This window comes from Xiphias gladius, chromosome 24 (genome assembly GCF_016859285.1).
Source record: "Xiphias gladius isolate SHS-SW01 ecotype Sanya breed wild chromosome 24, ASM1685928v1, whole genome shotgun sequence".
Classification (NCBI taxonomy): Eukaryota; Metazoa; Chordata; class Actinopteri; order Istiophoriformes; family Xiphiidae; genus Xiphias; species Xiphias gladius.
This window is the reverse complement of record NC_053423.1, coordinates 23,426,447-23,450,410: the sequence shown is the minus strand read 5'-3', so window position 1 is coordinate 23,450,410 and position 23,964 is coordinate 23,426,447. Positions and strand designations below refer to the sequence as shown.

Here is a 23,964-nt window from a genome sequence, read left to right as displayed (position 1 = left end):
GATCAGTTGACGACAGCGTGGGCGCATGCGCGGAGGAGGGTGCGTGTGGGTCGCGAGGGGATGACTGCGACCCCTCCCTCCCTGGTGTCCTCCTCGCCTTCCCATGATGCCTCTCGCTGGCGACCTTGACAGTAGCCGCCGGGTGAGCGATGCTGCGGCCGATGCTGCGGATGCTGATGCAACGCGGCCCGTTACTGGGGCAACGGGTCACGCGGTGCAGCTCGGGTGATGCTTCACTCGCAGACGCGGTGACTCTTCGAGCCTTTTTCTATCAGAAGCGGTTTGATACCGGTCCGTGTCGATACGAATGGGACCCGGACGTAGCAGATGTTAAATGATGCACAGGCTGCAATTCCCTCCGTCTCGAGATTTGCTCGTGACACTGAGACAGTAAGAAAAGTCAGCTGAGAGGTTTAGTGAAATCATGAAGCAGTGACATTGGGCATATTTCTGTTTTACCTGAATGAGCTTAGAAAAAAACCACGCGACTGCAAAGGTTCGTCTCAACCAGAAATGTTTATACGCAGCAGTTTCCCAGCAGCAAACAGAACTAAACTGCATTCAGTGACCGAAAGCTCCGGAGCAGCTACTAAACGGACCCCGTGCCCGAGACCGTGTTCTCATCCGTTCTTCCCAAGGTCAAGGTCGAACTTTAGCCTTCAGCCCAGAAAAGTAGGCAAACCCCATCTGCCGGTGAAGATCAAGCGATATGATCAAAAGCTCCGAAACGGCGACTAAACGGACCCTGTGCCGAGACGGTTCTCTCGACTCCTGCTCTTGTGCTTTTGTCCTGTTCCTTTTTAAAACTATTTGCTTGACTCCAAATCAATGAAGAAATCGACATTTACTAAATGTTGCCATTCTGTTTCTCGGCGTCCTCCTCTGTCGCTCCTGCTGAGGTTTCTCCTCTTTTGTTTTCCTCTTTAAACTTTTTTTTTCCGCTTTCATAACTGTGTTGTGTGTTGTGTGTTGTACTCACGCCGAGGCCCTCTGAGGCGGATATGTGATTTGGGGGCTATATAAATAAACTGACTTGATTTTTTTTCTGATGATTTTTTTTCTTATGCTGTTTTCCGTGACATATTTTTGGCATGTAACCTGAAAAATGTAGCCCTTACCTTGATCTTGTTACATCATTACAAAGTTTAGCACAAAAAAACAACAACTAATCTCTACGGCATTATATCTAAGACACAAAACCATGAGACAAGCCAAAAAATTAGTGTTAGTCTCGCTTTTTGTGTTTATTTGAATAGAGGGCAATTATCCAACACTTGAATACTTCCAAATTTATGTACTTCAGAATGTTTCCATACCTTTCAGGAACGCTGGTGGCGTTTTCTTGGATCAAAAGATAAATGATTCGGATTCCTCTGCAGTTTCAACCCATCCTGTTTCTTGTGAAAACATCAAATTCGAACGGGACGTTACTGGGATGGCTTAGAACAGGAGAAAAAGTCACTTCGAAGTCAGTGTTTCTTCTCTGAAGAAAAGAAAAAACAGCCAAGAGAAGGGAGAAAACGAAAGCAAGAGAATGTCCACTGGAGGCTTAAACGATCAAATCGATTATCTAAACGGTTGACAATTAATCTGCAGTCGCAATTTCGCAGTTGTTGATCCACTCTTCGTTTCAGCAAACGCGACAACGCGCAACACACGGGTGCAAGAGCACAGAAGCCAAACGCTGTGGTGACGTTTAGGAGGAAAGTGAAGGGGGAGGCGGACGAAGCTGAAGAGCAAAGCAGAGCGACTCCGAGGCAGATGCATCTCTCTTCACCTGCTTTGGCTAAAAGTTCAGGTTGGATCCAGCTCGAGGGGGAAAGCGGCCCAGCATGGCTCTGACTCACGGAAACACACAGATGGATTCTACTTCAGAGGCACGATGAGGCCTGAAGGAGTCTGCGACTGCGACACGGACTCCTCCATTAACCGTCCGGATACGGTTTCAACTTCGAGAGCCACGTACAGTATATGGCAGTGAAGTAAACTGTGTGAGGCGGGTGGTCTTGTTTACCCGGGTAGTTCTGGGAGCGGTCGCGTGTCTGGTTGGTGTCTGGTGATCGGGCGTCGGACGGAGCCGTCCCCTAGTCCTTGCTTTGCACCCGGATCGGATCAGACATCTTCCGCTGCTGGAGATCCGCGGAGGACCGACACCATGCGATCACACTGCGCCAGGGCCGCGAACTAATGATAACTCTCACCTCCATCAATCTGCTGATTATTTTTTCGTTTAATCGATGAATCGTTGCGGTCTATGAAATGTAAATAAATAAATAAATAAAAGACCCGTCGCAGTCAATCAGAGTCCGAGGTGACGTCTTCAAACGTCTCGTTGTTGTTCAATCACAAGTCCTAAGCTCAAAAATGTTCAGTTTAAAGTGTCAGAAAACAGAAAAGCAGCAACGTTTCTCAGTCAAGAAACTGGAGCCAGAGAGTATTTGGCATTTTCCCACTATTGTTGCTCGGAAAATGGCTGAAACGATTGTAACTGATTATCAAAATAGCTGCAGACTGTTTTTCTGTCATGTCGACTAATCGATTAATAGACTCATCGGCTCAGCTCTAAACTACAAACAAGTAGCAAGCGAGTGGATCTGCATCTCAATGCACGCACCATTCACACCGCCCAAAACACCGGGTAACCAGGGACTAAATGTTAAACTTTCCGATTGGCTCAGTTTCAGAAAGGTCTTGATGACTGCGCTCCGTGCCGAATTTACCAGATGACCCTACTGCGCGGTGAGAAACCTCCAACTGCGCTCTCCGAGCCGTGCGTTCAAAGGCAACAGAGGGAACGTTACAAACACGCTGCTTTCCCGAACGGAGTTCGGCGCATCTCGACTGCTCACAACGGATCGTTCTAACGCGACATGAAGCAGGTTTGGCTGGAGAGTCGGTGATGGGCCAAACTTGAACGCTCAGCTGAAAACTCGCCCTTTGTGAGGAATAAAACTAACGCTGGTTCAAAAAAACCTCATATATAACACATGGCCGACAGAGGTCAATCGGTTAAAAACAATCGAAGCAGGGAGCACGGGATTCCTATGAAAAAGCCCTCACGCAGAAATCCCGCTTGATTCTCGAGTCTCGGGCTGCTCCCTCGCAGGGCACGTCGGGGAACAACTACCACGCTACGGGCGACGGTTGAAAAGGTAACACTGTCACCTGCCGGACGCGTGGCGCGGGGAGCAACGTGGTAATTCCCAGAAAAACCAAAGCAACTCCAGCAATGACGTACAAAACTCTACGTATTCACCCTAACACATTGTACATGTAGAGAATAGCCACCGATGTAGAAACGGCGATAGTCCCCCGGGAAAGAATCTATTTTTGCAACCTGATCCATCCCTGACATCTGGCGTTCACTGAGGCCAAGAGGGACGTCTGATCCCAAGCTTCCCACCGTCACGAGGACAGGGATTCCCCCATGGGGTTGGGGAATGGAGGGTGAGGCGGAGGCGAAGCGGGGCGCCTTCCTGGGACGGGCTGTGAACCTCTCTTCCCACGCAATTATGAAATGTTCTGGATTCAGCCTCATCTGCCCCCTTTGCCCACCTTGCACAAGTCTTCCATTAGAGGTCATGAAGGAATAAAAATAGGCACAGTCCACTTTTTTGTTAACTTCTTTTTAGATGCAGCAGAATGCAGGAAATCGCCGTCTAATTTGCAGCGAACATGTGTTTCGTTTTAGGTTTTTACAACATTCACGTGAAGACGCGAAAGTGGACTGTAAATACGCAGAGGTTTGGTGGCGGCTGAGCAGCCGCGGTGGCTGCGCGCACGTTGAGTCAAGAGCGATGAGACGCCATCAGCAGTTATAGTCCACGCTGGCCGCTGCTGAGTCCACGGCGTGAAGTGTCGGGAAAAAAGGGAACTCCCCGTAGAGAAATGTGAGTCAGCAAATGTGGAAAAAAAACCGAAGTAACTAGTGGCAGGTGGAGTAGTGCATGAGCATCAGTGGAGCTGAGACCCTGCTGTGGAAACCAAATATAAAATAAATAAGAAGGATTTTAGAGAGTAGAACGCTTTATTGCACAGTTAAAGCATTTAAATCAAAAGCTATGCAGGCTGTTACGCACACTTCAGACATTTTGTCCATTAGTCAGTTGCTTCCTTTGATTTAATTTGGCTTTCTTTCCTTTCCTTGTATCCTCTCCCCTCCTCTCCTCACCTCTCCTCTCGCCTCCTTTCCTGCCGCCTCGTCTCGTCTCCTGTCGCTTCCTCTCGTCTCTTCTCCTACTTTAACTTCTCACAGATCCTCCTCAGCTGGCTGGAGCATCTGGAGACGAGCCAGCTCCTCCTGTAGTCGCCTCCCGGGGTGAGTCGACCACACAGCTCCCTGCTGTCGCCCGTGGTATCGGGCTCGAGCTGCCAAAACCTGCAGAGATGAAGGAGAGAAAAACAAGACTTTAATCTGTTACCATGGCAAAACACTAGTGCTGCATATGAAAATACAGCACAAAATAAAATAAAAAAAGCCCCTCCAATACTACTAATACTACCTATCTGATTTTGTTGTTTTTTTTATTGGTTTATTGACAGTAGTATAATATATTTATAAAAATACAATATATCAGACTTTGTCGGCGACACAGAGACAAAGTCCTACACTTATTTCCATTTTAAGTGTAGAACCATGTTTGAACGAGGATGAAACTTCTTGATTATTAACCAGAACAGACTCAGTTAATTTAGCTTTTTTTTTAAATCTGCTTTAAATCTTTTTCTTTGCAAAACAAATGTTTCAGTCAGGGGCTGATGTAAACTTTAGTATCTTCACCCGGCGTCACTCGTCATCAAGCGACATGTGACCAAACTCTACTTCCCGCCTGCCTCCATACTCACTGCGGTCTCTTCTCCACCGAGGAGCCATCGCTCCAGTGCCAGCCGCCGTCAGCACCGCTGCTCCTCAGGCCGAGCCAGTACGAGTCTCCCTGGCTCAGACTCTGGGCCTTTTGCCACAGAAAGAGCTGAAAAAATGTGTCAGAAAATGTCACCGTTTTTTTCAAGGAACGTCTTGTGACCCCCCCCATTTCTCAGTCTGGAACACAATCAAGAAAATAAACTGTGGCACGTGTGCAGTAAAACAGTGAAAGAAAAAACCCTCAGATGACCTGAGGCAGCGACTGCTCCTGCAGATGTCTCCATATTTCACAGACGTCTTAAATCTATTCTTAACTTCTCTCTCTGATGATAAAGAAAATGAATCCGAATGTGTTGAATAAATAACACTACAGGGCAGGAACAGAGTGTGCACGCGTTCACCTGCTCGTCCTCTGTCCCGACCGTGGCCACAGCGCCCCCCAGTGCCATGCAGCGGTACTGGCTGCCGATCCAGTCGGCTCTGTCCTGACTGAATGAGAAGCATTTCTCTCCCTGAGGAATCCACCCGGCCGGACACGGTCTGCACTCTCGCTCTGAGAAGCGAGAAAGAGACAGGAGAGGACACGGTGGAAATAATTTATCCTCCGGGTTTGTTTTAATCTGCTTCGAGCTCCAGATGACCTTTTCAGGCAGAAATGTCAACTTTCAGCCCTGATTTGAAATTTTCCTGCTGTGAAGTATCCCAATATGAGTGTTTCTTGCCCTTTTATGCATGAATTATGAAATCATAGAGAACTTTTTTAATCCAAAAGTTTCAAAACTGTCTTAATACATCGAAACGACACCGAAATTATGTCCCAATGTTTATCCAGTAGCTTTGACTTTGACAAGGTTAATTGTGTGTTTGATTAAATTAAACTACTGTATATTACGCATCAATCTGCACATGCAAAATGTTGTTTAAGTATGTGAGTGAAAACTACACCATCGTGTCACTTAAAACTGTATTTGAGGAGTAAAAAGGAAAAACATAGTTGGAGGTAATGCACAATGTTCACTGCATGTATTGGAACGGACCCAGAAGCAGAGAATACCTGATTATCTGAATCCAAAATGCACAGTTCAATCTGATTGGCTCTTAAACTCAACCATCACCACCACCGCCCCCCAAATAAACACCTGGTCCCCCAAAACACAAAGGTTTGGATTAAAATACTTGTGAGGACACTAACTGACATACTGCATTCGTTAAACCAGTGGTCCCCAAACTTTTTGACTCCTCTTAACAGTTGCATATGTCTACCAGGTGAGGTCAGTTCAACCAAACACTTTCCTTCTCCTTTTCTCTTCTGTGAATAATTTTTCCAAAGGTCTGAAAAACTTTGAATGATCCAGAAATTCAAAAAAATAAAATAAAATAAATAATGATCAGAGGAAAATCTGAAAAAAAAAAAAAAAATTCATGAAAACATGATTTTGGGGAGCAGCAATTTGTTTCTGCTTTCTTAACCTGTAAATGATCTTAAGGCCCCCAAAGATTTAACCTGCGAACCCTTTTGGGGCTGCGCCCCTCAGGTTGGGAACCACTGCCTTTGACCGTAACCGGATCCTAACAGTAACCCTAAAACCAGGTATTATCCTCAATCTGCCCTTGGAAATGTCCTCACTGGACAAAATGTGCTCACTCTGAAACTAAAACTGGTCCTCAGGAGATTTAAGTGCCAGAACACACACACAGGACTCACCACCCGTGGTGGCGTTGCTGACGGGGCAGTACTGGTTCAGAGCAGGATACTGGGAGAACAGGAGCTGATACGACCGGTTGAGCTTTCCCAGTCTGTTTGTCAGATCCATCAGTTTGGTTTCCTGCAGGGTCGACTGTGACTGGAACACCAGGTTGATCTGAACCACTGTGGTAAACAGACACACACACATAAAGGATGTGTCGGGTAGAAAACAAAGTGATGAGACCACTCAGAAGAAACATAAAGAGTTAATCCTCCCTGAAAAAAGCTTCACGTAAAGAGATTCATGCTAAAATAAGACGTGAAAAGACTGTTGTCTTCGTTTCTGACACAGTGGCAGCTGCTGGCGTCACAGTGAAGGATATAATGGATTTTTCTTGGGGCCAAAGTCAAGATGTGATCAGTCTCATCCACACTGTGAAGTTTAAGCTTCTGCCAACGAATCCCATGAAAACACCACAACACTCCCCGTTCGAGTAACGTTTGCTAAAAACACTGCGACCAGCTGTTTCGGGAAAATACCGGGCCTTTTTTTAAAAAAAAAGAAACTTGACATTCATAGCCTGTCTCATTTTAAAATTTACGTGTTCAGCCGGGAAACAAATGGACTTCTGGCTGCGGGCCACAGACTCTCCTTTCTTTTCATGGGATTTATTGACCAGACCAGACTTATGGGGAGATACAGGTAGCCTCAGTGATGACTCAAGTACCTCAGATGTTTTTCCATGACTCCCCTTGGTTAACTGCACCTGTTCCCATTAGTAGGACAGTGTCATGAATTACTCACGGCAGAGAGTCAGGAGCAGATTGACGATGGTGAGCAGAAAGCAGAGCAGAGAGAAGTAGTGGGCCAGCTGCCTGTGCTGACTGAACCAGCCTGAGAGACAACACAGCAACACAGAAATTACAACAAGTCCAACAGACCAGCAGTGAACCCTATCCTTTACTAGGCCATAGGCTTGCAGTACGCTGCATTATTTTGAAAAGCGATTCTAATACATAGACAGTCATATTGATAAGTTTGTTGTACTGCACGGTTGGTGGCGGCACTTCTCAAAACCTCAGCCAGTAAAGCTGAAATCAGCTTCAGGCCGTTAATAAAATCATCAGCTGATGTAATAATGAGTAAAACTCACACTGCCCATGCAAGTAATTGGTCTTCATGTAAAACAGCCTACACTATAAAACACAGAGATGGCCGGTACTCCAAAAACCCACTTTATGCACTTGATCTCTGTGTAAAGTGAAAAGCCTTTAACTTGTCGTGTTAAGATCATGATTTCATTAATAAAATGAGTTAAAATGTATCTTAAAATTAAAAAAACATTGGAAGTTGAAATGCACGCATCTGGCTGTACCGAGAAACAAATTACTTTTGTCTGTAGATGTTTCCTGTTTCTCTTCTTCCAGCAGAGCTGATCCATTGTGCACCCCCATGGTTTCCTCCAACAGAGAATCAACAGGCGTGAAGGTTTTGTTTTAGTAACTACTGCATCAGTGCACAATAGTTCGGTTGGAATGTTTCTTTAAGTCCCCATATGTCGTTTTAATACCCAGAATCTTTTGTTTCCAAAAAGCAGGAGTAGAAGAAGTGTTCCTCTGGTTAGCGTTCGATGTAGGACTACATGTGAATATGAAAATACTGGCTCCTCTGCAGCCGTATGCAAAGCAGAATTGGGTCTGATAACAAAACAAGCCTGTTAGAAGGAGTGAGCAGCTGCTGCAGTTACATTATACAGCAACATACACACACGTGCTTTATCTACCCTTGAACTGCACCTAATTTGGGTCTAAAGTCATTTCCAGATCAACCTGCAGGAGGGCCCCACAGCCCCCATTAACCGGAGCAGCTTCCCCACTTTGCCATCTTGGTAATCCAGCCTTGTCTATATTTGATGTTTTTCTTGATCTCCCACTTTTATCTGGGATTTTAAAACTATCTCATTTATCTTTGCTGTTTTATGTCTATGTTTTTACTTTTTAAAACATTTCAAAGTATTTTTTCTGGCTAGAATAGTTGGAGCAGAGTCTTTAAACCCCACCTTTTCCAGCAATTACACCTCAGTGTATTCACACAATGTTGAAGGCAGCATCTGATTGCGAGTTCATGTCAGTAACGTTGTTGATCGTCTTCTTTAGTCTTACATAACAAAACAGAGTGAGGCGAGGAGTCTCCAGGAGTCCTCGCAGTGGTTGATGCACGTCATTTCGAAAGGAGTTATTGTTCAGCGCAACATGTTTAAAAATTAAACCTTAGCTTGCAGTCCAGTTTGAATTCATAAAATATTTTAAACAGTTTTATGCAACATCCTGACGTATGTCTATTTACAAATATGTGACAGCGTTTATAGTGCATTTTTTCCCCTTTCAAGTTTTACAGTTTTGTATATAGTGTTGACTGAACACACCACAATACATTCTATATTTACAGCTAGAAAGACGCAACAATAAAACAAAAAAGTCCGGATGTTGTGGTCCTGATGCTGAGAGATAATTTCCATCACCATGGCAACAACAGATGCCTCTTTTGATTAACAAAAGTGAGAGTGAAACATGGGATGGAGTCTGAGTTTAATTTAGAGGGGAAGGGGTTATAATAAACAAATAATATACAATAACTTCATAAGTGCTTTACAAACACACAGGGTTAAGTGAGGGTATTGTTTACAATATGATAAAATACCATAGTTAATCATTTAAATGATTGACAACAGTCTATCTGATATAATTTAAATGTACAAAAACTTCTTTTGTTATAAAAATGTGAAACTGCAGCTACAAACAGATAACTCGACATCAACAATCTCTCTTTTCACCCCTTTATCTGCTCTGAGCATGTGCAAGTGTGTGTCTGTGTGTGTGTTTGTGTGTTTGCCTCTGCCTTGTGGTTTGAGCTGGTCGGAAATAGGCAGGATCAGATCAGTTGTCCACAGGTAAATCCTGCTGTAAGCCACCGGTTGCAGAGGAGACATCAGTATTACCGCGGCGACACGTTGAGGGACAGTTACCCTGTATCGATGCAGTCAGGTGGCTCGTGGTCGCAATGTGTCACGTCACGTCCGACATGGAGCCACGGTGCTCTTATGTTTGACTTGTGAACAGAGAAACGGATCGGCTTACAGACAGAGACGCAGAAAATTCAAAATTTAAAACATCGTACTCAGTCCTGCATTGACAAAATGCAATTTTACAGTTATGGAGAACACAGAACACATGGACCATATTTTTCTTCTGAATGCAACAAATGCAAATTTAGTTTTCTTTCTACAAAAAAGCAAGTTAGAGAGTTTTCAATATGAAATACTAATATAAAACTGTCTCAATGTGCGAAATCAACATCATTAGGTTGTGCTGACTCTGCGCCAAATTTGACCTGCATTGTAAAAAAGCCCTGCAACGATATTTTTCCTTTGCCTCCACAAAATAATGTGCAGATATTTGACTGGCAGTACTTCAGCAACATGTATGAATCATCACAACTCCGGTTCCAATCTGGCTCTATTTGTAGTCATGCCTTTCAGCCACTCTTTCACCTCCTGTCACGTTTATGTTGCTCACATCCCGAAGAAAACAAGCTAGAGCGGGCGAGCTGATGGCAACCAGCAACCTTTGGACCTGTTCTGATGGAAGGGAGTCCTGTTTATGTGTTTCGGATCCGTCAGAGCAGCCGCCGTCATGACCAAACATCTGGTAAATCCAAAGCGCTGTGCTCTTTTCAGCCTTCAGAGTCATCCTGCTGAGAGAGTAAGAGCGAGGAAGTGAGGGTGTGGGTGGAGAAGGCAGAAAGATTGGACAGGAATGGCAAAAAAAAGTAGAAAAAGAAAAACAACTCCTCGCTCTGCCTGTTGCCCATGGCTGACCTTGTGTTATTAAGGTTCTGCAGACCAATATGAAGAAAAACCAGCGCAAGTTACGAAATAAATTCATCTTTGATACAAGACGAAATCACATTTTTTCTACCCCATTCATCCATCCATCTTCTGCCGTTTATCTGAAGTCGGGTCACGGTGGCAGCAGGTAGTCCAGATGTCCCTCTTCCGAGCAATGTTTTCCAGCTCTTCCTGGGGGATCCCTATGCGTTGCCAGGCCAGATGAGAAATATAATCTCTGTAGTGTGTTCTGGGTCTACCCCGGGATCTCCTACCAGCTGGGCATGCTCGTCTGCAGCTCTACTCCAAACTCCCCGTAGATGTCAGAGTTCCTGACCCCATCTCTAAGGCTGAGCCCTGCCACCCTGCAGACGAAACTCATTTAAGCCGCCTGTATCCGCGATCTCATTCTTTTGGGCACTACCCAAAGCTCATGATCATAGGTGAGGTCCAGAATGTAGATCGAATGGTAAATTAAAAGCTTTGCCGTTTGGCTCAGCTCCCTTTACACCACAGCAGTCTCTTCACACTCGGCTGCAAACCACCCCACTGCATGCTGAACGTCATGGTCTGATGGAGCCAACAGAACCATGTCATCTGCAAAAAGCAGAGATGCAATTCTGAGGTCCCCAAGCCAGACATTGTCCCTCTCCTGGTTGCACCTTAAAATCCTGTACATGAAGATCACAAACAGGTTTGGTGACAAGGGACCACCCAATGACATTTTGACCACAACCCCTAACAGCCGCATCCACAATGGAGGCTTTGAACAGTCCCCAGCCTCCCGTGGGATGCGTGCAAAGTTTTTGCCGAGGCATGTGTCAAAGACCTGATGGACAGTGGCCTCTGCCAGACGTTCCCTGTCCACCCTCACTATGTGTGTCGGTTTGGCGGGTCTGTCCAGCCGCCTCCCCAGCCATCTGATCCAACTCACCACTAGGTGGTCATCAGTCAACAGTTCTGCTCCTAGGCCTAAGGTGTTCTGGTACCAAGCATACTTATGAACCACCTTATGCTCGAGCATGGTGTTTTTTATGGCCAATCCACGGCTAGCCGCAGAAGTCCAATAACCAAACAGCACTTCGGTTCAGATCAGTCAAGCCGTTCCTTCCAATCATCCCCCTCCAGGTTTCTCCATCATTGCCCACATGAGAGCTGAAGTCCCCCAGAATAACTACAGTCCCCAACTGGTGCCCTTTCCAAGATCCCACCCACAGACTCCTAGAAGGCTGGATACTCCGAACTGCTGTTAGGTGTATAAGCACAAACAACAGTCAGAGTCTTCCTCTAAGCGACCTGCAGTCACATTGAGGTGACCCTCTTGTTCTCCGGCGAGAACTCAAACACAGCGGCGCTGGGCCATGGGTTCGTGAGTGTCCCCACACCCGCCCTGCGCCTCTCAACCTTGGCAACTCTGAAAATAGGATAGAGTCCAGCACCTCTCCCAGAGTTCGGTTCAAGTATTGTAAGCCCAACTATATCAAGTCGGTACCGCTCCACCTCCCGCACCAACATCGGCTTCTTCCCCCCCAGAGGGGTGACATTCCACGTCCCTAGAGCTAATCTGCAACGCCAGGGATCGGCACATGCGCCTGACCCAGCCTTCGCCAGGCTTACAATGCACCCGATATCTCGATGCCTACCCCTGCTTCCCCACCGTGAAGCTGCAATGATTCCTCTGACCAGGAAATGACCTCAATGATGAGGTGGCCTCCGCAGGTTGTCTGGCTGTAGATCTTGTCTGGTTTAAGGACTCTGGACTCTGGCTTCCTATTGTCTCCTGTGGAGCGCACAGAAGAGTTTCTCAATTATTAAAGATGTGGGATGGACTTGATCTTAACAAATGGATAAGTGACTAAAAGGTGACTGTGACCTTTTGAAAATCATAAAACAAAAAATTTAGTTTTGCTGACTCACAACTGATTTGTCACTTCATGGTATATTCATTTAGACAAAGGTATCGAAGAAATTCTGATGGAGCACGAATGAGGCCTTCATTTCCAGCTGAGTTAGACTCAAACAGAGTTGGAAGTTACAGTAAAAATTGAGATCGGGTGGAAAGTAACTAAGTACATTTACTCAAGTACTTAACTTAAGTACAGTTTTGGGGTACTTGGACTTTTTTAGATTTCCATTTTATGCTACCTTACACTTCATTTCAGAGGGAAATATTGCACTTTCTACTCCACTACATTTATTTGACAGCTTTAGTTACTAGTTACTTTTAAGATGAGGATTTTAAAACAATGGATAATATAACAAGCTATTAAAATACAACACACAGATTAAACCAGTGGTTTCCGACCTTTTTGGCTTCTGATGTCTCACAAAAACCACAAAAACCAGTGTGCAGTCGGGTCAAGTTTCAGATATGACTTGTTAACAGCTCCACCAACTGCTGATTTTTCCCTCTAAACTTCTCACGCGGTTTCATTTCGGTAAATAATCACATATCTCTCCAATAGTCACAGATTACAGAAAAAGTCCCAAAACTGAAAACAGATTTGTGAATCGGAACCGTTTTTTCCTCTATCCTCTCCCATTAATAATCGCTCAACCCCTCCGATTTATCTGGTGTCCCTGTACATAAAACTGTATATAAACTAGTTCAAACTAGCGCCACCTCCAACAGCTACAACAGTAACATGCTGCTGACACACTGATGCTTCAGTACTAATCATCTAATGATGCCATATATAATAATATACAGTGGCGGGGGAAGTATTCAGATCCTTTAAGTACCAATACAGCCATGTAAAAGAACATTGATATATTATATTATAAACTGATATAAATACATTGATATACTTATTGACGATATATATATATATTATACTTTCCACCCCTGATAAATTATCGGTCAGAGGAACCAAACCAGTAATTTCACTTCAATACCTTAACTACATTTTGCTCCTAATGCTTATTTACTTTTACTTAAGTAGGATATTTCATGCAGGACTTTCTGAGTGGTTGTACATTTCTATATTGGTCTGAATACTTCTTCCACCGCTGCTTGAGATTACGTTCTCTCCTTTACAAGAGCAACCTGGCCAAGATGGCGTCTCCCGGTTCTGACACCTGTCGCTGCGTCAGTCCTCCGAAAACCAGGGGCCTGCCACAGGACGCCTCCCGGTGCCTAGCAACGGTTGCTACGACGCTCCATGGGGGCGGGGCTTTCCGCGAAGAGTCCGTTCCTTTGATCTGCTACGTCACACCCCAGAGCGCTTTGTTGCAGGCGGTGACGTAGGCGGTGACGTAGGCGCCTCGCCGCATAATGTGAGCAAGTTCGTCCCGCCGACGCCCCCAGGTAATCAACGTTTCCGCTCAGTGTGAAACTACGCCGAGGAATTCGCAAAACGCCGAGGATCGTCGACCATACAACACAAATAATCACCATGGACAGAAAAGAAACGCCGCAATCCCAGGAGGTTTCACTGGATGATGTTCGTCCACTGATCACATCTTTTTTAGAGAGGCTCACAGTGGAACAGTGGCAGCTGGTAAAATCAGGCGTGCCTGACGATGCCACGAAAACTCTGATAGCAGCGCTGCTTCTGGAGCTCATCACGGGCGTTTCAAAAACCCTGCTGACGGCTTCCAGGCCCCCAAATGCAGTCGCGTCAGAGGAGCATGTTCTGTCCCGTGTGAGCAGCACACTCGCCCAGAGATTTACTGAGTTTCTGGACTTTGAGGACCAAGTCCAGTGTGAGAGCTTAGAACTCCTGAGGGACTTGATCGTTAAAGAGGTGGCAGAAAGTGTCAACTCTGCCTTCTGCTCGGGTGCGAGCTCTGCAGAGCCTGTTCTAAATCATGTCACTCCCCCCTGCAAACTCAATGCTATGGTTGGTCATGCTTCCAAAATGTTATGCACAGCCAGAGCCAGGGGGATAATGTTTCACACACCTCAAACGTGCTCAGAGAGAAATAGCCAGGCCACCTCCATACATACACAGGACACCACGAAACTACGCAAGCTGGAAGATCATTTATCCGTCAGATCTGTGGAACCAAAAACCCCAGAGTGGGTGGCATTAAGGGTCTCTGAAACTATGCAAGAAATACTTACCAAGGAGGTGAATGAAATCACAGCCCCTCTTCTGAAAGATGTGCCAGCCTCCGAGTATGAGCTGCTGCGATCTGCATCTTCTCTTGAGATAAAAACTGCAGCAGATGACATTTCTCAGTTCATTGCTGAGAAGTTTACGAGTTTTGACAAGAGATATGCTGCAGGTCAAAGTCCAAAATCCAAACAGAAGGACAAACAGGGCTTGAACAGAATGAGGAACAAAATAAAGGCCTTTCTCGCAAAGCAGTTTATCAAAGCATCTATATATCACATAGTTGCTCAGCTGAAGACCGAATTCTGCCACGACTTCCAAGTTGAAAGCCGCCAGTCAGTGCGGTCACTCATGGCTAGAGTTGACGCTTTGCTTCTCAGAGAGACTGGCGAAGAACCCAAAGTGGGAAATGATCACAATGTGTTTTGGAGACTGAAGCAAATTTCCAGTGGTAGAGTTTTCAAATTCACACAAGAACTTAGTGATCTCCTTTACAATCACATCGAATATAGGAGGAAGCCTGAGGTTATTCCAGGACCAACAGGAAGGAAGGAAACCTGCACGATAGAGTCCGTTCTTCAGTCACACGCTAACATTTATGCCAACGTATGGAACAAAGTGCAGTGTTGCATGGCACTGATGAGCTGGTGGCTGAACACTCAGGCCATCGTTCACAGTCTCAGGGTGACACTCGCTTCAAAGGTACCTGAGTTATTGGAGGTCATTGTTGTCAAGGAGAAAGCCCCTTTGGCAACTGGTACGCTGTCCGCTTCAGTATGGAAGGGGACACGTTCTGAATCTGTGGAGGATGAACAGCAAGAAAGAAAAATGTCTGTCAGGACACTCGTGGAGAAGGTCATCTTGAGGACATTCAAGAAAGCAAAGGTGATGTGTATCACCAGAAAATCTGAGGCCATCATTGAGCGTTTGTTCGAAAAAACATGGGCCGAGGTTGAGGGCACTAATTTTGGTATTAGTCCGAAGACTTTTAAAAAACTAGACAAGGCCATTTTCAAGGACCTGTGTAAGAAGTGGGGCTCTGCAGAGATGCTGCTGGTTTCCATCAATTTAGAGGAACCAGAAGTTGAAAAATGCATCGCCTCCTCTTTCAAACATCACGTGACACAGTCAAAAGAGCGTGGCGGCATCTCCAGGTTCTTCTCATCTCTGGGCAATGCTATCACAAACATCTACAGACGCAGAAAGACGTTTTAGCGTCTTGTAGGTGAAATGTAATACTCAGCTCAAAGGAAAAACTTGTCTGGGGTTTGTCTTTTTGATCCTTCAAGATGACCCGTCCCGCCTCACATCCGGCTTATGTCCTCCTCCATTGGCCTTTGTCTTTGAGGGACAGAAACCAGTGGAGCAGGAGGTTACCTTGATCTGGGGCAGGACACAAGCTCTCAGGGCCACCTCACCGCTCAACACTATGAACTCACAGCTAGAAGGCGAGGGTTCAATTCGCTGGCCTCAGCCACAATAAACGGAGGAAATAAAATTCTTTAGAATAAATATTCAGTTCAGATTGAGATTCTGCTCTTTCAAATTCCCTCATAAACGTCATGTGTATAAAGTACAACCAAAACTGTGTGTTCTTTTGCAACTGTTTTTTCATGTGAGAACCACTTGCATCAGCATTCAATGAACTATAGTCATGACCCAAAGTAGTTGGGAGCTATGTTAGGTTAGATAAGTCATATGTTTGCAGTAGTCATTTGCACCAGCAACAACAATTAACCCTGTAGAGCTCCCTTGCTCCAATGTTTTATAACCAGTTCAAACATAAAACTCTACATTCACAGATTTTTCATTGTCTGTCCGCTAGTTTCCTATTCACATATAATAGTAACACGGACAGTAAAACAAACACAAAATTTTAAAAAAAGTTAATAAAGACAAAGGTCTCAATAGAACCAACAAAGAAAAAGAAGAACAAATTTTTGGTGTAATGAAGAGAAAATACAGCAGTGTTGTCTCATAGTACTTGAACCATTTCAGAATAAGATACATCTATTGTTGCTGATCAAATGTAAGTAGATATACCGTCCTTTTTTAGTGTTATTTGTTTAAATGTCAGGTATTAAAAACAGATATGGGAAACAGATATGATGCTGCAGGTCATTTTGAAAAGGTAACACTGTCACCTGCTGGAGTACTACTGTACTGGAGCAGAATATAAAGTAGCAGAAAAACCGAAATACTCAAGTAAAATACAGATACCTCAAAATCTACTTGAGTAAATGTGTTAAGTTACATTCAACCACTGTTCAAAATCACTCTACTGATGATGATTGTGATGAACGTAGTTTAATACAAACACAAAATGGTTTGGACACCACAAAAAAAATGTATGTTATTATATCACCTGAGTTGATTCTTGACCTTGGAAATACTAGGCTGACGATGACATTTTAAGAGCAATAGCCAGTTAAGCCGTGTTTATTTAAGTAGTATCATTAAGATCAAGATCTAATATACTGTATATTATTGTAGTTTTTAGAATTCACATTTTAGTCAGCCTACTTACACCTGAAATCCAGTTTGGCGCATTTCATCTGAATCTCTATCAACATTATAATTATAGTTAAATGGATTATTCTTTATGCTTGATTGTGTAAAGCTACGGTAAAACCCAAATATCCTAAGGGATTAATTAGGCGGTAGTGGATTGTTAGATGGGGATCGGTGGAGCTAGATTCCTGCTATCCAAAAGCCGTTTTATTTCTGCAGTTAACACATTTAAAAAGCATTTTCACGTTGTTTTAACTTGGGAAATTTCCTCTGATTTCTCTTGATGTGATTTAGCCCCCCCCCCCACTCGTTTCCCCTCGTGTGTCTCTGTGTTGGGAGGTGAAGGGTGGATGGGTTGTTTTCTTTTTTATCTTCTATCATTTATTAAATTTGTTTAATTTTCCACTCTCCTCTCCTCTCCCAGATCCTCCTCAGCTGGCTGGAGGATCTGGAGATGAGCCAGCCCCTCCTGTAGTCGCCTCCCGGGGTGAGTCGACCACACAGTTCCCTGCTGTCAGCCGTGGTATCAGAGTCGAGCTCCCAAAACCTGCAGAAATCACAGCCCCTCTTCTGAAAGATGTGCCAGCCTCCGAGTATGAGCTGCTGCGATCTGCATCTTCTCTGGAGATAAAAACTGCAGCAGATGACATTTCTCAGTTCATTGCTGAGAAGTTTACGAGTTTTGACAAGAGATATGCTGCAGGTCAAAGTCCAAAATCCAAACAGAAGGACAAACAGGGCTTGAACAGAATGAGGAACAAAATAAAGGCCTTTCTCGCAAAGCAGTTTATCAAAGCATCTATATATCACATAGTTGCTCAGCTGAAGACCGAATTCTGCCACGACTTCCAAGTTGAAAGCCGCCAGTCAGTGCGGTCACTCATGGCTAGAGTTGACGCTTTGCTTCTCAGAGAGACTGGCGAAGAACCCAAAGTGGGAAATGATCACAATGTGTTTTGGAGACTGAAGCAAATTTCCAGTGGTAGAGTTTTCAAATTCACACAAGAACTTAGTGATCTCCTTTACAATCACATCGAATATAGGAGGAAGCCTGAGGTTATTCCAGGACCAACAGGAAGGAAGGAAACCTGCACGATAGAGTCCGTTCTTCAGTCACACGCTAACATTGGCTAACATTAACCAACAGAAAAAAAAGAGAAGAACAAATTTTATCCTCTCCTCTCCTCTCCTCTCCCAGATCCTCCTCAGCTCGCTGGAGGATCTGGAGATGAGCCAGCCCCTCCTGTAGTCGCCTCCCGGGGTGAGTCGACCACACAGCTCCCTGCTGTCGCCCGTGGTATCAGAGTCGAGCTCCCAAAACCTGCAGAGATGAAGGAGAGAAAAACAAGACTTTAATCTGTTACCATGGCAAAACACTAGTGCTGCATATGAAAATACAGCACAAAATTAGAAACAGCCTCCCACTGTCCTTTATTATAAGTAAAGGTAAGGTCTAATAATTGACTATATTTAGACTGAAATTAAAAGAGGATGAAAACTTTTATTTTGTTGAATTTTAACTAAAACTAGATTATACAATACATGACTATGATTGGACTAAAATAAAGGCAGTCGCTGCCTAGGCGTTGCCAGGGCCAGATGTGAAATATAATCTCTGTAGTGTGTTCTGGGTCTACCCCGGGGTCTCCTACCAGCTGAACGTGCTCGGCTGCAGCTCTACTCCGAACGCCCCGTGGATGTCAGAGTCCTTTCCAAGATCCCACCCACAGACTTCAAGAAGGCTGGAGACTCCGACCTGCTGTTAGGTGTATAAGAACAAACAACAGTCAGAGTCTTCCTCTAAGCGACCTGCAGTCACATTGAGGTGACCCTCTTGTTCTCCGGCGAGAACTCAAACACAGCGGCGCTAAGCGAAGGGTTCAGGAGTGTCCCCACACCCGCCCTGCGCCTCTCAACCTTGGCAACTCTGAAAATAGAGTCCAGCACCTCTCCGAGAGTTCGGTTCAAGTATTGTAAGCCCAACTATATCAAGTCGGTACCGCTCCACCTCCCGCACCAACACCGGCTTCTTCCGCCCCAGAGAGGTCACATTCCACGTCCCTAGATGTAATCTGCAACGCCAGGGATCAGCACGCGCAGGACCCTGATCCAGCCTGCCGCCAGGCTTACGATGCACCCCATATCTCGATGCCTACCCCTGCTTCCCCACCGTGAAGCTCCAATGATTCTTCTGACCAGGACATGACCTCAACGATGAGGTGGCCTCCGCAGGTTGTCTGGCTGTAGATCTTGTCTGGTTTCAGGACTCTGGACTCTGGCTCCCTATTGTCTCCTGTGGAGCGCACAGAAGAGTTTCTCAATTATTAAAGATGTGGGATGGACTTGATCTTAACAAATGGATAAGTGACTAAAAGGTGACTGTGACCTTTTGAAAATCATAAAACAAAAAATTTAGTTTTGCTGACTCACAACTGATTTGTCACTTCATGGTATATTCATTTAGACAAAGGTCTCGAAGAAATTCTGATGGAGCACGAATGAGGCCTTCATTTCCAGCTGAGTTAGACTCAAACAGAGTTGGAAGTTACAGTAAAAATTGAGATCGGGTGGAAAGTAACTAAGTACATTTACTCAAGTACTTAACTTAAGTACAGTTTTGGGGTACTTGGACTTTTTTTAAATTTCCATTTTATGCTACCTTACACTTCATTTCAGAGGGAAATATTGCACTTTCTACTCCACTACATTTATTTGACAGCTTTAGTTACTAGTTACTTTTAAGATGAGGATTTTAAAACAATGGATAATATAACAAGCTATTAAAATACAACACACAGATTAAACCAGTGCTTTCCGACCTTTTTGGCTTCTGTTGTTGTTCTGTTGGCTTCAGTGTGCAGTCGGGTCAAGTTTCAGATAGGACTTGTTAACAGCTCCACCAACTGCTGATTTTTCCCTCTAAACTTCTCACGCGGTTTCATTTCGGTAAATAATCACATATCTCTCCAATAGTCACAGATTACAGAAAAAGTCCCAAAACTGAAAACAGATTTGTGAATCGGAACCCTGTTTTTTCCTCTATCCTCTCCCATTAATAATCGCTCAACCCCTCCGGTTTATCTGGTGTCCCTGTACATAAAACTGTATATAAACTAGTTCAAACTAGAGCCACCTCCAACAGCTACAACAGTAACATGCTGTTGACACACTGATGCTTCAGTACTAATCATCTAATGATGCCATATATAATAATATACAGTGGCGGGGGAAGTATTCAGATCCTTTAAGTACCAATACAGCCAGTAAAAGAACATTGATATATTATTTTATACACTGATATAAACACATTGATATACTTTTTGCTGATAAATATATTATACTTTCCAACACTGATAAATTATCGGTCAGAGGAACCAAACCAGTAATTTCACTTCAATACCTTGACTACATTTTGCTCCTAATGCTTATTTACTTTTACTTAGGTAGGATATTTCATGCAGGACTTTGAGTGGTTGTACATTTCTATATTGGTCTGAATACTTCTTCCACCGCTGCTTGAGATTACGTTCTCTCCTTTACAAGAGCAACCTGACCAAGATGGCGGCGCATGGTCGCCATATTTTGGGGAAAAAAAGGAGGCAACCGTCTCCCCGTAGCCTCAATCACAATTTACCAGAAAACAGGACAAAACTCAGACAAAAGGCTAAACAAAACCTACGGAGACCGCAACGGGTGTCCGTGGCCTTAACGTAGCGACAGTCAGCCACATAAATCCAATAGTCTGCCATTTTTTGAACAGCAGCATCACTAAGGCAGGCGCGGCGGCCTCCGACGTTTTGCTGCGGACACTGACTCTGCCAGTGATCCGTTGCCGTACCCACCTGTCTGAACGTCGCCCCGTCAGTCGTGTGCACCGCGAAGTCCTTCACGATCCGCTCCAGGTTCGACCTGGACGGTCGTTCACCCTCGGCCTCCCCGCCCCACTGCTCCCCTCGGAAAGGTGGCCGCACCTCGCTGAACGTGAGACCGGCGACATTGTGGGTGCGCTTGATTTGGGTCACACTGCACAATCGCAGGGTGGTGCATTAGATAGGCCTCGGTGATTAATTAAGGGAGACGCAGCCTTTTCTTTTAACTAACGCCGAAGCAGGGCCAATCTTAGCCATGGCCCCGCTCTCAGTTCTGTTTTGTTGTTTGTGCTTTTTCTAAACTATAGTAACTACAGTAACTTCAACACTCGCCGGTTTACTTCAGCGACCAAACCTCCTCACTGGCCACACGCCTATACCAATTAGGATGTGATCAACAAAGCAAATTCCAGTGTCACACAGGGAGGACAATGGAAACACTGCTTCTTGGTTTGGTTATGTTTTGTCTTCTGTTATAAACAAGTCGGGAAAACGAGTAAGATAATGTGATCGAAAACACACCTGTCAGCAGAGGGCGGTTTACACTGGAAATGGGGGTTTCGGTGTGGCCCGAACTAAGTGAATCTGGACTTGGAGAGAAAGGATCACCTCATTCAATCAGTCTGGATCCTCATTGCAATCCTGCACTAGAATGCGTTGTCATTTGGATGAAAGATGGCTTATGCCGATGGTTGCATGGAGCTATGGGACACCGTCGGGTGACACAAACCAACATTCGTTCATGTCAATGTTTCATTTATCCAACTGGGAGAAATCTGCAGAGCGTTGAATTATGTCATTCAGAACTGGCCAACTCTTACTCTTGACCTAGTTTACACAATATTAAGTAGGATTTTGAATGCAGGGATTTTTTTCCTTGTAATGGAGTGTTTTCAGACTGTTATCGGTACTTTTACTACTTAAGTAAAGGATCTCAGGACACAATGTTTTATATAATTGAAAACTGCTATATCAACGGTTTTTACTGTGTACAAATGCCTAAGTGCAAAGAGATAGACAGACAGCTAGATAATAAAAACGATACAGTACAATACAGGGATTTACAGCAACCATGGCCGAGAGCAAGAGGGCTGAGGCTTTGTGTCCAGGACCCGGGACCAACGTTTGCCTGTGGCAGTTTGAATCGCTGATTCTTCGGTTTCAGGCACAAGAGGCCAAACACAGGCGTCTCCCGGTTCTGACACCTGTCGCTGCGTCAGTCCTCCGAAAACCAGGGGCCTGCCACAGGACGCCTCCCGGTGCCTAGCAACGGTTGCTACGACGCTCCATGGGGGCGGGGCTTTCAGCGAAGAGTCCGTTCCTTTGATCTTCTACGTCACACCCTAGAGCGCTTTGTTGCAGGCGGTGACGTAGGCGGTGACGTAGGCGCCTCGCCGCATAATGTGAGCAAGTTCGTCCCGCCGACGCCCCCAGGTAATCAACGTTTCCGCTCAGTGTGAAACTACGCCGAGGAATTCGCAAAACGCCGAGGATCGTCGACCATACAACACAAATAATCACCATGGACAGAAAAGAAACGCCGCAATCCCAGGAGGTTTCACTGGATGATGTTCGTCCACTGATCACATCTTTTTTAGAGAGGCTCACAGTGGAACAGTGGCAGCTGGTAAAATCAGGCGTGCCTGACGATGCCACGAAAACTCTGATAGCAGCGCTGCTTCTGGAGCTCATCACGGGCGTTTCAAAAACCCTGCTGACGGCTTCCAGGCCCCCAAATGCAGTCGCGTCAGAGGAGCATGTTCTGTCCCGTGTGAGCAGCACACTCGCCCAGAGATTTACTGAGTTTCTGGAGTTTGAGGACCAAGTCCAGTGTGAGAGCTTAGAACTCCTGAGGGACTTGATCGTTAAAGAGGTGGCAGAAAGTGTCAACTCTGCCTTCTGCTCGGGTGCGAGCTCTGCAGAGCCTGTTCTAAATCATGTCACTCCCCCCTGCAAACTCAATGCTATGGTTGGTCATGCTTCCAAAATGTTATGCACAGCCAGAGCCAGGGGGATAATGTTTCACAAACCTCAAACGTGCTCAGAGAGAAATAGCCAGGCCACCTCCATACATACACAGGACACCACGAAACTACGCAAGCTGGAAGATCATTTATCCGTCAGATCTGTGGAACCAAAAACCCCAGAGTGGGTGGCATTAAGGGTCTCTGAAACTATGCAAGAAATACTTACCAAGGAGGTGAATGAAATCACAGCCCCTCTTCTGAAAGATGTGCCAGCCTCGAGTATGAGCTGCTGCGATCTGCATCTTCTCTTGAGATAAAAACTGCAGCAGATGACATTTCTCAGTTCATTGCTGAGAAGTTTACGAGTTTTGACAAGAGATATGCTGCAGGTCAAAGTCCAAAATCCAAACAGAAGGACAAACAGGGCTTTTACAGAATAAGGAACAAGATAAAGGCCTTTCTCGCAAAGCAGTTTATCAAAGCATCTATATATCACATAGTTGCTCAGCTGAAGACCGAATTCTGCCACGACTTCCAAGTTGAAAGCCGCCAGTCAGTGCGGTCACTCATGGCTAGAGTTGACGCTTTGCTTCTCAGAGAGACTGGCGAAGAACCCAAAGTGGGAAATGATCACAATGTGTTTTGGAGACTGAAGCAAATTTCAGTGGTAGAGTTTTCAAATTCACACAAGAACTTAGTGATCTCCTTTACAATCACATCGAATATAGGAGGAAGCCTGAGGTTATTCCAGGACCAACAGGAAGGAAGGAAACCTGCACGATAGAGTCCGTTCTTCAGTCACACGCTAACATTTATGCCAACGTATGGAACAAAGTGCAGTGTTGCATGGCACTGATGAGCTGGTGGCTGAACACTCAGGCCATCGTTCACAGTCTCAGGGTGACACTCGCTTCAAAGGTACCTGAGTTATTGGAGGTCATTGTTGTCGAGGAGAAAGCACCTTTGGCAACTGGTACGCTGTCCGCTTCAGTATGGAAGGGGACACGTTCTGAATCTGTGGAGGATGAACAGCAAGAAAGAAAAATGTCTTTCAGGACACTCGCGTGGAGAAGGTCATCTTGAGGACATTCAAGAAAGCAAAGGTGATGTGTATCACCAGA

At 45.1% G+C, this 23,964-nt stretch overlaps 2 protein-coding genes across 2 annotated transcripts in view; both read right to left on the bottom strand.

Moving 5' to 3' along the window:
* Positions 1-4,192: 4,192 nt before the first annotated feature.
* Positions 4,193-8,006, bottom strand: LOC120786918 (lactose-binding lectin l-2-like). Its single transcript, XM_040122707.1, has 6 exons — positions 7,943-8,006; positions 7,357-7,446; positions 6,570-6,734; positions 5,266-5,417; positions 4,846-4,970; positions 4,193-4,378 (listed from the first exon to the last, which is right to left on the bottom strand). The coding sequence occupies exons 1-6, from the start codon at positions 8,004-8,006 to the stop codon at positions 4,237-4,239; spliced, it is 738 nt and encodes a 245-aa protein (XP_039978641.1). The 3' UTR covers positions 4,193-4,236.
* An 8,599-nt stretch (positions 8,007-16,605) lies between these two features.
* The window catches only part of LOC120786470 (C-type lectin domain family 6 member A-like), a 14,492-nt gene continuing 7,133 nt past the window's right edge, over positions 16,606-23,964 (bottom strand). The window contains exon 5 of the mRNA XM_040121943.1: positions 16,606-18,196. Within this exon, the coding sequence (XP_039977877.1) occupies positions 18,177-18,196 (20 nt within the window). The 3' untranslated portion in view covers positions 16,606-18,176. The remainder of the gene's footprint in view (positions 18,197-23,964) is intronic.